This window comes from Chrysochloris asiatica, unplaced genomic scaffold (assembly GCF_000296735.1).
Source record: "Chrysochloris asiatica unplaced genomic scaffold, ChrAsi1.0 scaffold00086, whole genome shotgun sequence".
Taxonomy (NCBI): Eukaryota; Metazoa; Chordata; class Mammalia; order Afrosoricida; family Chrysochloridae; genus Chrysochloris; species Chrysochloris asiatica.
The window spans coordinates 5,880,560-5,895,029 of record NW_006408604.1 but is presented as its reverse complement, the minus strand read 5'-3'; the positions used below and the strand labels follow the sequence as shown (position 1 = coordinate 5,895,029).

The following is a 14,470-nucleotide window of genomic DNA, read 5'->3' as shown; positions in this document are numbered from 1 at the left end:
CCATGGCACTTTCAATATTGACTACTTAAAACCCAACGAACTGTATTTAAATCTAAAGTATATTGGTTTTTTTGTGGTCTGGCATTGGTCAAGTTAGATTTTTTTTTTCCTGCTTTTACACAAAATTTATAAATCAGAGATTATAGTAGTATGTCATTGAGGTGTTCTGGAGAGTATATTGATGTGAATAAATGCTACATGGGAAATGTTCATTAATTGTTGTTGTGAAGTGCTGTTGACTTAGATCTGACTCATTAACAACTCTGCTATAAGTGTTTCCAAGGAGCAGCTGGTAGGTTTGCACCATTTTCCTTGTGGTTAGCAGTCCAATGTTAGATATTATTAAAAATAACTGATGTCATATAGTAATATTACATTACAGTTTCTTTTTATTATTTACATAATTTAGAGTCTTTTCTCCAGAAGCAGGGTTAGAAAAAAACTGGATAATCTATTATCTGAATGTTCCTTGATCCCATTTTCTCCTCATACCATGTCCATTAAATTTGGTACAGTTAACTGCAAGCACCTTTCCCATAAAACCAAAATATTCTGTAATCAGCTCTGCTATACCAATTTTATAAGTATTCAGTTCCTCAGCCCAGAATACTAATTGTGTAAAAAGTGCAATGAATTCCAATTCACTTTTGATTGCAATGATCTGAACCAAACACAAAACCTAGTTGATCCAAGATGATTTTGGCTTTACAATTTTGTGCGTTACGTGATCTGCACACTCAAAACAGGAATATCTTTGAATTTAACATACTTTCCTTCTCAGATAACAGAATTCTTTTAATTAAAAACATTTTTTAAATTTTCAGTATGTGTAATTGTTAACACCTGCTATGTGTTACCAACAGATGTTTCTTACTTACCTAAGGGAACTGTTATAATTATTCTATAAGCTTATTGGAATGGCATTTACCAAGATAGTTGAGAAACTTTAGTTGGTAACTTTGAATTTAGTATTTGGTGTTTTTTTAACTCTCTTTGGCTATTGCTGTCAGCCCCCACACATCTTTCCCAATGCTGTACAACAAAAGTAAAGTACCCTTTTGGGGTAGATATGCAAAACTAGTAATTTGTCACTGGGATATTACTGAAATTAAATCTTGTGCGTGACAAAGCATTTAAAATTCACGTTTTAAGTGTTTGAACTGTTAATTTTCAGTGTTCAATACAGACGTCTTGTATCTTTAGTATAAATGAAAAACTACATCTTTTATCAAGCTATCCACTGCCATCAAATTGACTCAGGCTCATAGCGGCCCCATATAGGGTTTCCAAGGCGGTAAATCTTTACTGGAGACTTTCTTCCGAGGAGCTGCTGGTAGCCCCTAAGAACTTTCTGTTAGTTATCCAGTGCTCATCCTAGTTATTTTTAATAACTTGGCTTCAGAGAAAGCTATAGTAAAATTGAGTTTGGGTGATATTTCTCTGACCAAGGTGGCATATACAGTGAATTTACCGAATTCTCCATTTATGATACTGACCATACAACCACCTCTATTGTTAAGTGCCGCCGAGTCAGTTCTAATTCATAGTGACCCTGTCTGTATAGGGCTTCCATAGGAGCATCTGGTGAGTTTGAATTGCTGACCTTTATTGTACAGTGCCACACCAGGATAGTGCTAAGTATGACACTGGTTTCACCCATGTAAGGTCCAATTGCACACCATGACTAAAGGGTGGCAGCTCTATTTATAACTACTGTTTCAACAGAGTTCTATTGTAATCATAGCGATCTGAGGGTGACTCATTAATTAATTGATGTTCTTATTATGTGCTATTGAGTTAATGAGTAATTTATGTGAGAAAATTCTCTGAACATATTGATTACTTGATATATTTTCTGGAGCTTTCATACCAATGACATTCTGAATCGGTAAAAGATGGTATTTGCTTTTGTGTGCTCATTATTAGCAGGTTTGAAATGAGTATAAGTCAATGAACAGACATTTTAACATTATCTGATGTGTGAAGTGCCTGTCTGTCCAAAAGGACAGAGTGCTGAGTGCTCAAGGCAAGGATTGTCACATAGTAGGTACTCAATAACTGTCAACTGAAATAATGGCTATATTAAACCTCTGCTTTTTATTACCTTACACTGCATTAAATCACACTGTAAAAATATCTAGAATGGTGTTTTTAAGAAAAAGTAATAATCAAAAAGCTTTTGCTGAGATTGTATTGTGTGTTAATGGCCTATTACAATACACATGCAGATTGTTTTTGCAACTTACTGAAGTGAACACTAAACATGTTTGGCCTATATCATTTCTATGAAATTGTTTAAGTGAATATTTAGAGAGTAGTTTGCCTAAAGTGATAGTTAAAAGGAAACCACTTGTGTACAGTATGTTTTACTTACAGATATAATTTTCAGCAGTTTGTTTCAGGTAAACCACATATCTCTTCCTTGAAAATGTAAGATTTCAATGAAATATTTTTTTTGTTGCTTTAATTCATTAAACAGGAAATTCTGTCTAACAACAGCAACACAGTTGCTTTCAGAGATCACTTAAAATTTATATAAATGTACAAAATTATACTCAGCAATTGCTACCTTCATTTTTTGACAGTTCTCCACCACCCTCTTCACAAAAGCAAATAGCAGTAAACTACTCAGTGCTCAGAAATCCTAAATATAACATCTGGAGAAAGCATTCAAGGTACTTTGTGTATGCTTGTTATACTATACATTTAGAAAGTCAATGTTCTTATGTATGTTTTATCCTTTTTTCATGAACTCAATGTGTGCTTTTTAGACAGCATCTTATATTTTGCCAATTAAGTACAATGAAACAGTATAATACCCCTTTTATTAAATACATAAATCCAAATATTAAAAAAATGAATGAAAGAATCCAGCAGATATTTATTAAGCAAGATGAAAGTGAAATTACAAACACAGGTCAGCTTTTAAACTCAGCCAGCACTCTGGTGGAATGAGTGGAGGGGCTGGGTCCTTCATCATAGGCAGTCTATATGATACGCATGTTAGAATGGGGCTTTCAGTGCTGGAGAAATCAAAGCTCCATCAGAGGTGTCCTACTGGAGGCATCAGATAACAAGCTAAGTGACATCAGGGCTACACAACACAAAGAGAAAGTTGAGGACAATCCAGGGACTTTGAGTAGTCAAGACAATTAACTTATTACTTCAGGTCAAAAATGCTACTACTTAGGGGCAATTAACTATAAACTGGCCTACAGGTGAAAAAGGATTTCTGTTTTGTTTTACAATTTCATAGAGATTAAAGATAATCTAAATAGATTAAGGCCTTAATCTTTAATCCAGGTGAGTAATTTTGTTTGTAGTAAAAAGCATAAGAATTAATTTCTGAAGGATTAAGCAAAAGGAAATGCTAAAAAACCTTTCATCTTTGAGTGGCAAAGATAGTTAAACAGCCTCAAGAAGCTGAAAGAATTTTGTTTTCAATTTACAAGTATTTTAACATGTTGGTAAATATATGTAAAACTGTTTAAATCCAAAAACAATCATTTGAAAAAGATACTGCTGGTTCACAATTTACATCACATGACTTTTAAACAATTCTCAATGGGGATTAGTACCTGGCACCGTTGTGGAAATACTTTGTTCTTCCTTATCCCCTCCTTCTTGTCTGTTTTGCTCTGTAAGTCTTTCCATGAAACAAATGTAAGGCTCTAAGGCTGCAACTATTCCTTTTTTTTGAAATTATGTCTTCAGTAAACTTCAAATTTAGGGAACATGTGACTTGAACACTCTTAACCATGAAGCATTTGTGAAAAGACATATCATTCACTTTTACAGAACCATTGTTTTAAGAATGTGAGGCAATATCTGGATTCACATGCATGTTCATTATAAAGTTTTGCTTTAAAACAATTCAAATCCACATCAGCATTATTTTCAATTTAATATTTTAGCCCCAAACCAGGAATTCAGGCTTAACAATCTTTATCTGTAATGTATGTATCGGCAGTACAAAATATGTGTGCAAATAACACTGGGAAATATTGTCTCCTATATATGTGACCCAGAAGAATTAAAAACAAAAACCTACAGTACTAAATTTTTTCAAAAAAAAAAAAAAAAAAAATGCCTGTGTGGAATTAGATTTTTTGAAAAGTTTTTCTGATTACAGTGAGCAGAAACAAAGAAGCAGAGTGTGAGCAACCAAGAAGAGGGGATATATTTTCATTTTGGTTTCCTTAATTGCAATATGAATAATCACGCTCCATAATTTCTGATTCTAGAAAGCTTTCTTCTTTATCAGCTATCATGTAGGTAAGGGAATACTATTTCACCTTTAAAACATAAAATGACAGATTTCAGCCTAAGTGAGATGTATTCTGAGTGGGTAATTACTTAAAGGAAGCAATAAGAGAGTAAGACGCATCAAACTTTTAAAGTGTTCACTACTTTTTGAACATTAAAATAAATGGCAGGAAAATACAGAAAAATATATAATCACTAGTTTTCAGCTTCTTATCAATCCCTTTGTTTCTCTTCTATAAGATTCCATGAGCATTATGTTGCTCTGACCAAACATCACATCACTGCTTAAGCAATGGTCATAGCTTCCATGCCCATTCACTTGGTTTCAAGAGATTCACACTCAAATCTTTTCGGTGTCATAAATTTATTACTCCACAAAATTACTAAACCCCTAGCCCCTGTTGAGAGACCTAGGCAAAACTGTATAAGAGATTTCTCATTTTCCAGTTATTTCATAAATGTAGTAACACTTCTTTAAAGTAACCCTTTGGAAAATTTTCATAGGATACCCAAAGGCACTAGTTCACATAAGGGTTGAATGGCTGTAAAACAAAAAGAAAAATAAAGCCAATGTGTAGTTAAAGAGTACAAAAAAAAGCATATTGAAAGGACAACTGCTATGCATGAAAGTTATTCTCAAAATGGCACTTTTCAAACTGGTATAAAATGAAAGTGCTTTAAGATGAAAATTGTAAGCATTTTTTTTTAAAGCTGATCTTTAACCCCCTGAAAATAGGGGGCTATAATGAGAACACTGATAGACTTTATATCCTAGTGACAATAAGTTGTGGATGTTTCTAAAATGCTTTGTGTGTATGTGTCTTTATTTTTTAGTATTTTTAATGCTGATAGACTTGCTTCATCTATATGTGTATCATTAGTGAGATTTCCTCTTCAATTCTTTACTAGAAAGTTACAGCTCATTTAAAATAGCTGGTAGATACAGAAAGCATAAATATACAGTAAGTTTAAACACTGATTGTACTAAATGCAACAATACAAAGAAGCAAACAGAACACAAATGGTAACACAATAAAACTGTATTACATTTGTGCTTCAAATATTACAATACATTATATACAACTGTCCAAAATAAACATCTCATGCCAAGTGACACAAAAACGAATAGCAAGCAAAAAAATCCAGCAATATGTACATTACTTTTTTCTTTAATAATAAACATTCAACTCTGAACTGGGGCAATTTCACTACATACAGATGCAGTCCGCCTTTATGCCATATAACCATCCTGCTTTCCTATATCTACGCTATTCAGTAGGTTCCTGTGTCAATTCTTATGTACACGTGGAGCAAAAAAGATAAAAGAATGTAGTGCTTTATATTCTTAATGGGGTGATGTTGATAGATCAGCGAACCTGGGGTGCATAGCCTTCTTTCATTAAACCTTCCTCGTAGTCTGTCTGGCAAAGGATCATGTTATTCTTTAGGAAAAATTTGTCTCCAACACAAAATCTAAAAATATTAAAGAAAAAAAAATGTTATCTCCATTTCAACCATATTTATAGATTTGAATAATTATTTTTCTAATAAATTTCACATGAATCTGAAAACTTGGGTAGAAGCTGCTTTCATTATCAAAATTATACCATTTAGTTCACTCCATAAACATTATACACAAAATTTTACATCCAATCTTTGCATATAAAAATTTTAAGAACATCGAGGTTTATACTTTGGGATCTTTTGCTGTTGCTAAGGTGCCATCTAGTCAGTTTCGACTCATAGTGACCCTGTATTGGGTTTCCAAGGAGCAGTTGGTGACTTTGAACCACTGACTTTGTGGTTCAAAGTGACCTTGTGGTCCAGTGCTTTATCGTAGTATGCCACATCAGGACTCCTAGCGGTAATTTATTTTTTTGCTACATTGGAGAGAAAAAAGAACTCATTTATCCGTACATTCATTCAAATGAAAGCATGCTAACAATGTTTCACTAAAGTAATTCTTGAAGATTTCAACATTGCCCATTTATTCACTTAAGAAAAAAAGCAAAATGGATTGGAATGTATAAAACAATTAGAAAATAACCTATTTTCAAGATCCCCATTTAAAGCTTTCTTTTTGTCAATTATTAAAATATGATTAAATTCTGCTAATTTGGAAATGATCATTCTGAAGTGAAACTTGTGTTAGCGTCAGATAATGCTGCTGAGTAATTTTCCTTTGTTTGTGACAAGTTCACCAACAATGAAAGAGCCCATGTCATTTCTTAAAACACTTCAATTAAACTGAAGGGAGTAACATGAATGAACTTCTTAATGTTGATGTGATAAATAAAACTTGTTTCCAGTAGCTAATTATGCCTTTTATTTTATAAATGTCTGTTTAATGTATAAGATTGTAATGTTTTTAATAAGTGCTCTTTTTTGTGTAATTTCCTAATGGTGATACTTTGAACACAATTAAGGTCAGAGATAAATGCTTGTGCTGTTTCCACTACGTTTAACAATAAAGTAACTCTGGGGAGATCTGTATATATATTTAATTGTAACAATTTAACCTTCAAACAGTGATGTTTGGTAGAGTTGACCCAGTAAAACTACTTGTAATTATCCAGGTTGACCTCACTAACCTTTGACAGTAGTCTCCCTTTATCAGATAGTCAATTTCAAATGATGTTCTAGCAGAAATCTTAGTGGATAGATAAAATTGTGTAGTGAAAGCCACCTTTTAATGTTTTGTGAAGTTGAAGGTTTAAATGAGGAGCAGTCGGACTGATTTACATTTGCAAAGATTGGAATGCTAGACAAACAGTGAATCTATTTATTTTCCAACTGGGTAGCTTTGGAAATCTATCCTTCTACTAGCTAAATAGTATGAGAGGAAAACAGTGTAATAATAATTTAAAAAGTAGATTGAAAAGAATTAGCTTTCCTCTTAAAGGAAAATAGTTCTGTTTATTTATGGAATTTACTCCCCTCACCACCACCCCACACCCACACCCCACCAGGATTACTGCCTGCTGATGATGTTGATTGAAAGTGCAGGTCTTGAAATCCTAGAGCTATTTGTGGCCAAGGTTGGGACTTTAAGTACATCTTCTTTATATTAGTTGCAAACTATATAATTTTTATATTATTCTTTAAATACTGTATTTGAATAAAACAGTCTTTGTAGATTACCCTAATCACTAAAATAAATTGAATGAAAATAATATTTCTGTTGTTAGACAGACCTAGGGAGCTAAATCAGATACTTCACGCTTATGTGTAGATTACGTCCTGGTGTGTGGCGCTGTGGGTTAATGCGCCAGACAGCAAAGCCGTTTGAACTGCAAGGTTGGTAGTTCAAGCTAATCAACTGCTCCTTGGAAACCCTATGCAGGGTTGCTATGTGTCAGAACCGACTCGACGGCACTTAACAACAACAACAACCATGTAGAAATATGATTATTGCTCAAAATTATCAATCTATAATACTGTTTAATTAAATCTGAATAAGCAAATTATAAATGATGACATAAAAAATTAATTCTGTGAAACACTGTGTGTTCCAGCTGAATCATTTTTTTCAAAAAGTAAACTAATCTGAACATATTTCCTCCATATTGTCAATATTTTGCTTTAGTTTTTTCACAAGACTAAAAATTGAGGTAGCCATCAAATAAAATATGGTTCGTGTCACTCTTCTCCTCAGAGGTCTTGAAATTTAGATAATGTTCTTTTGTTGTTGTTAAGTACTGTCTAGTTGATTCTGACTCATAGATACCCTGTTTAGGGTTTCTGAGGAGCAGCTGGTGAATTTGAACCTCTGACCTTAAGGTTAAACCAACCTTGTGGTCAAGTGCTTATCCTATAGCACCACACATTTCTATTAAGGATGAAAAATTCAAGACAATTATAGTGAGATAAATACCAAACCATGAATCTGATATTCTAATCCTGAGTCTTGTGCCTCTATCATTTTGCCCAATAGAAGACATGGGATGTATATCATACATTCTTTGTCTCAGTCCTTTGCATGTAAGATAAAAAACAGTTACATCACTAGATTGAAAACAAACAAACAAAAATCAGTATTGAGTCAATTCTGCTTCATAGTGACTCCATAGTATCACAATAGAACTAATTTGCAAAGGGCTTTTAATGAATGATTTTTTTCAAGTAAATCAGTAGATCTTTTTCATGAGGAGCTTCCGAGCGAACTGAAACCTCCAAATTTTTCATTATCAGCTCAGCACATTAAACATTTGCACCACCCAGGGACTCGAATGGAATGTAAGAAGGTTCAAATGGAAAACATTTTGAATGATAGAAAGGTACAGTACAATGAATCAGACTCAAATTCCAGACCTTTGCTTATGATATTAAAGATGAAACCTCAGTTTTTCTTATGTGCATTATTAGCCACTTTAATATGGTTGTGGTAAGGAGAGGAAATTAAATACGTAAAGCTATACCTCAGTGTTTGGAACAAAGGCAATTAAAATAGCCACCTTTCATATAGTACTATATAATCATAAGAACTCCTAGTGTGGTGCTTTAAATAAGCACTTGACTGCTAACCACAAGGTTGGCAGTTCAAACCCACCATCTACTCTTCAGAAACCATGTAACAGGGTTGCTATGTGCTAAAGGGCCTACAGTACCAACTGTGTTAGACTTCTAACCAAAAGGTGAGTCGTTTCAACTCATTCACTACTACTGCAGAAGCAAAGACCTTGTAATCTGTTAAAACTACAGCCAAGAAAATCCCAGGCAGTGGTTCTACTCTGGAATACATGGGGTTGTCATGAATCAGAATTCACTCAAAGGCCCTGAAGAGCAGTAACATTATGGGCTAATGCTAAGCATATTTCTATACATTTTTGAGGGAGCAGTAAGCCTCATCTTTCTTTCGCAGAGCTGCTGATAGGCTCTAGTAGATTCTAATAGTCAACCATGTGGCTGGCATTCCAGTACTTAATATCTAAGAAGTTCTGGTAGCTACTGGTTATGAATCAGTGGCTAACATCAAAGTCAGCGGTACAAAACTGTTGTTGTTGTTGTTGTTAAGTGCCGTCGAGTCGGTTTCGACCCATAGTGACCCTGTACAGGGTTTCCAAGGCTGTAAATCTTTACGGGAGCAGAACGCCTCATCTTTCTCCCACGGAGCCACTGGTAGTTTCGAACTGTTGGCCTTAAGGTTCGCAGCCCGATTCGTAACCACTACGCTACCAGAGCGGTACAAAACTACCACCTGTTAAAACACCTAAAATGGGGCTAAAACTTGCCCAGTGAAGGAGGCTTCCTGTGGAGCCTCTGCATTGCATAAGGCTATAGGTGGAATCCTGAACCCCATCCAGAATCTTCTGAGGTGGGAAATCTCCACTTGAAAGGACAAGCAGATCAGCCTGGAGTGGTAAGAAGAACAGAAGATACTCCTTGAAAGAAAGACCAACAGGAAAATTTAAAAAATAATAACAGCAGTCCGACTGACTACTACAAGCACAAGCAAGTTGCAAGTGGTCAGGTCCCCTCAGGGCAAACTCGCTTCCAAGACTTTAGACTCAAGGGGAATACACGAGCAGACATGCAGTCTGATTGGTGACCAATAAGAGGAAGTGAGGGAAAAACAGCAATGAAGCTGTGAGCGAAATCCTACTACGTTCAACAGACTCCTGTGAACCCAGGTAGAGACCTGGTTGGCCAGCAGTGTGGCAAGACCAGGGAACTCCTGTGGCCAGAGTCAGTGACATAGCCACAGAGGACTAAAGTGGAGAGTGAAACATCCAGCTGACAAGAAGAGAGGGGATATGCACAAGAACACCCACACTTGCAGATAATACCCACTTGACCTGGCTTCAGTGACTGGATGATCAGAACTTAACTAGAAGAAGAAAGAAGAGGAAAAAAAGAGTAATCTGATACAATTTGATAAACTTGATCTATACCTATGGATGCAGTAGCTCAAAAGAGGGAATAAATCTTTACAGCGATGATCATTCCCACACCCTCAATACACAGGAATGGGCAACTTGGACATTGGCTACCCAAAATACGATAGGCTGAATATAAAGCTAATTTTCTCCCATGTAAACTATCACATAATTCACAATAAAACAGTTTAAAAAACAAACAAACAAACATAAAAACTACCAGCTGTTCCATGGGAGAAAGATGAGGTTTTTCTGCTCCCATGAAGATTTACAGCTTCAGAAACCCTATACATGGTCACTATGAGTCGGAACAATTCCACAACATACCACCACCACTTAGTATATACCCACCGACCTCTCTAAATCAATTAAGGGAGTGCTGTGGTTCTGGAGGATAAGCACTGGAATGCAAAGTCCAAGGTCAGCTGTTTGAGCCCACTCTGTGGAAGAAGTATGTGGCTTTCTGCTCCTGCAAAGATGTACAGCCTTGGAAACCCTGTCACAATCTGGAGGCTACCAATTTCTAACTGGACAATTTGGAAAAAGTTAATTAAATTTTCTGTGCATCAGTCTATATTTGTAAGATGTTCCTAATCATAGTACCCACTTATGGTAGTACCTACTTATGGGTGATTTTGAGGATTAACTGAGTGAACACATGTAAAATACTCAGAACAGTACATACATAAAGAACATGATTAGCACTGTATGAGAACTTGTCATCATTATGATTTGCTCATGATAATCCTCACAATTTTACTTAGATCGTTCCTTAGTCAGAAGTACTTTTCCCTCTTTGACATCTATTAATTTAAACAAACAAACAAAAATCTCTTCAGTTTTCATTCCTTGCACCAACATTCTGTGACCTTGAAAACCCATTCTGATCTTTCCCAAAACACTTATTTATTCATGTATCATTTACTTTGGAATTTCACATTTCCTCATGAACGTGTAACATGCTTCCTAGTTCTGAGGTACGTGAGTATGAGTTTTCTTTCTTTTGAACCATTTGCAGCACCACTAGAAACTATATCACCACTTCAGGTGTATGGTTAATACTACTGGTTGCTTCTTTTTGTTAGATGTCATCAAATTGGTTCTGACTCATAGGAACCCTTCATAGGATTGCTGAGGAGTGCTTGGTGCATTTGAACTGCTGACCTTATGGTTAGCAGTCCAATTCTTATTTTACAGTGCCACACCAGAATAGATTTATGTCAAAACCAAGTAGCTTTAAATAATAGTGATATTTTAAATGTATCATTTATATTTACATTTATTTAACTTACATTCATGGCCTTTCTTTCCTTACAATTTCATATCTCCCATGCTCAATTCCTTGTCCAACTCTCTTCTCCTTCAAACTCCTACCAAATGTCCCTCTAATTTCTTACCACACAGTGTTACTCACCATCCTTTGGACCTATCAAAAGCTTTCACATCTCTATACCTTTGCATGTTGGTCCTCTACTTTCCAAACCCTTCTAAACTCTTCCCTTACCTTCTCCCTACTTACCCCACCCCCAACATTTCCTATATATTCCAACTAGTCCAGGGGGATCTTTCTTAAAACCCAGTCCATCAATCCTTTCATGTCCTGTCTCTCCCCCGTCCCCTGCCCCAAGACATCAAGAAGGTCAGAAACATTGTCCCTGAATGATATATCTGTGCAGCATCAATTTTATTATATTCTAAGTCTTTGATAACCTGGTCTCCCATAGCTCTGAACCCCTATTATAAACAGACTAAATTGCATTCACCTCTGTGTTCACAGAGCTTAGCACAGTGCTTGATGTATAGGAGACATTTAATAAAAAGTAATGAAATAAATATAATCCTATATAGTTGGAGAATTTAAAGATCTATAAACAAACCTGTTATTTCCTTTTTTAAAATAAGACCATTATTTAGTTTTATTTAATTTTCTAAGTAGGGAGGGCTTATTTATTTTTAAGAAATTGGCCCATTCTATAAAAGTTTCTAATGCTGAATGAGTATTACAATATCATAAAAGAGGTTTACAATAACCTTCCTTTGGTTCCCTTTTATAATACATACACTTTTAGATTTTATAGCCAAGATTTGTCACACCCTTCTAAAAAGAGTAGAGATGATTTGTATATCACCTGAGGGTTATTACTTTTTTTTTTTTTTTTAAAGAAATCCTTGGGTGATGCAAATGGTTAAGCCCTTGACTACTGACCAAAAGGATGGTGATTCAAATTCACCCAAGGACATTTCAAAAGACAGGTTTAAAAATGTGCTTCAGAGAAAGCCCTACAAAATACAGTTCTACTTTGTACACATGGGGTTGCCTTGATTTGGAATCCATGGGACAGCAACTGAAAACCACTCTTTCAAAAAATCAACACTTGGATATGCTTTGGATATTAATAATATTTTAAATCAAAAGTTAAGATAATTAAAAGAAACCTTCTTTGATGTTTATTACAGGTGGAAGAGAAGGGATAGTAATTCACTGGCTAAAGGGAAGACACATGTTAACTCAAGTGACATGAAGGGGGAGGGCATTATGCAAAAAGAGAGAAGTTGGCTGAACAATGATGAGATAGGTGAAGACCCAGGGAGGTGTGTAAGAGCAAAAGGGGATAGAGGTAAATAGTGATGTATGCACAAAAGTGTTCTATGTGGAGATACATGGACAGAGACACAGACTGAATGGGTATAGGAAGAAGAGTGGAATAAATATATAAAAGTTTAAAAGAAGTTATTCGCTGTGGGTTAACGCACTGGACTAGAAAGGCAATTTGAACCACAAGGTCAGGGATTCAAAACTCAGCAGCTGCTCCTCAGAAACCTTACACAGGGTCACTATGGGACTGAACTGATTTAATCACACTTAACAGCAATCACCAGAGAGAAGACAGCAAGGCAGTTGTTTTTGCATAGAGAGGATTGCAGTCACTAACTGAAACAGAGTGTGTCGTTTTTTGAACGTAGAAGTGATGATCTTGTCTAAAAACCTTCACTCAGTTCACAATAAAAAGAAAAAAAGTTCATAGAAAAAAGGTTAAGATGAAATTATTGCTAAATAAAATTGGTAAAATGCATAAGCATTATAATTCCACAATTTCAGATGTCAGTACTATTTGCTTATGAGAAAGTGCCTATAAGTATCCATTTGTTTATGACGCACCTGAAGAAGTACAATATTTTAACAATGATTTGGCTGCTAAAGGTATGGACTCATGAATCAGTATGACTGTATTGGAGAGCAAATTTCCCAAGCAAACTTTAACGTAAAGGAGCATCTCTTATGTTTGAAACCTTCTGGATTCAGATGCTTTGCTTGGCTGATGAAGATTAGCTGATTTCTTGCATTAAAGAAGTTTGTCTTGTAGGGACTGCAGTGACAAGACAATAACTAAGTGCTAATTGTGCATAACCAGCTCTAAAGAACATGCAATCCCATGATGGCATGTAATAAATGAAGCGGACACAAAAATATATTAGGTACTTTCATAATGATACTTGAATAGTATTTTATTGCAATAAGAATGTGAGCAGTTTCAGAGTCAAAATTTAGGAGTGTTTGTCTTACTTGACTAAGTTCTACTGAACAGATAGACTTAATTATGAATGCAACATTTTATTTCAATGGTGAAATTGATATATAATTGGTAAATAGTATTAACAGCCTTAAATTACCTTGCATCAAAATAGGAATCAGGTTGGGTTTAGCACTTGAATGATGTTTTAATTTTCTATAAAATAGGTAAGCCTGCCCCAAAAGGAAAACTGAAAAAGAATATAGACAGGCAGTTTACAACAAGAAGAAATAAATTCTCTTATAATCAAATAAATGCTAATTTAAAATTATAGTGAGATGTCTTTCATTGCTCAAAGTGGCAAGGATTTCTTTTTAAATATTTCTCAGTGTTAGAATACGAGGTAATGTGTATGTAATGCTTGGTATAAATATTCTGGAAAATATTTTGGTAATGTATCTAACATAAATCTTCAAAATACTAGATTTTTTGACAATTAATTATACTCCTGTGAGTTCACTTAAACATACACTTGAAGATTTATTTATGGAGTCCATATCATATTAAATATTGACATAAAAACTTTTGATAAAACACGCTATACATCTGATGCTAGAAGATTAAGTAAGTGGTGTCTTTTAAACTGAATACACAAAAGTGTAAATTGCCTTACAAGAATTTTTAATGTGAGTTAAAAAGGCACAGGATATATGGGTATATATAAGGAGCTCTGGTAGCGTAGTGGTTACGAATCGGGCTGCGAGCCTTAAGGTCAGCGGTTCGAAACTACCAGCCGCTCCGCGGGAGAAAGATGAG

At 35.0% G+C, this 14,470-nt stretch overlaps 1 protein-coding gene across 3 annotated transcripts in view; it reads right to left on the bottom strand.

Annotated features, from left to right (window-relative positions):
• Positions 1-4,782: 4,782 nt before the first annotated feature.
• The window catches only part of LOC102827420 (LIM domain only protein 3-like), an 82,724-nt gene continuing 73,036 nt past the window's right edge, over positions 4,783-14,470 (bottom strand). The window contains exon 4 of one of the 3 annotated variants that reach the window (XM_006866020.1): positions 4,783-5,739. In XM_006866020.1, coding sequence (XP_006866082.1) covers positions 5,634-5,739 — 106 coding nt within the window. In that variant the 3' untranslated portion in view covers positions 4,783-5,633. The remainder of the gene's footprint in view (positions 5,740-14,470) is intronic. The other 2 variants (XM_006866022.1, XM_006866021.1) reach the window with 2 other exon arrangements.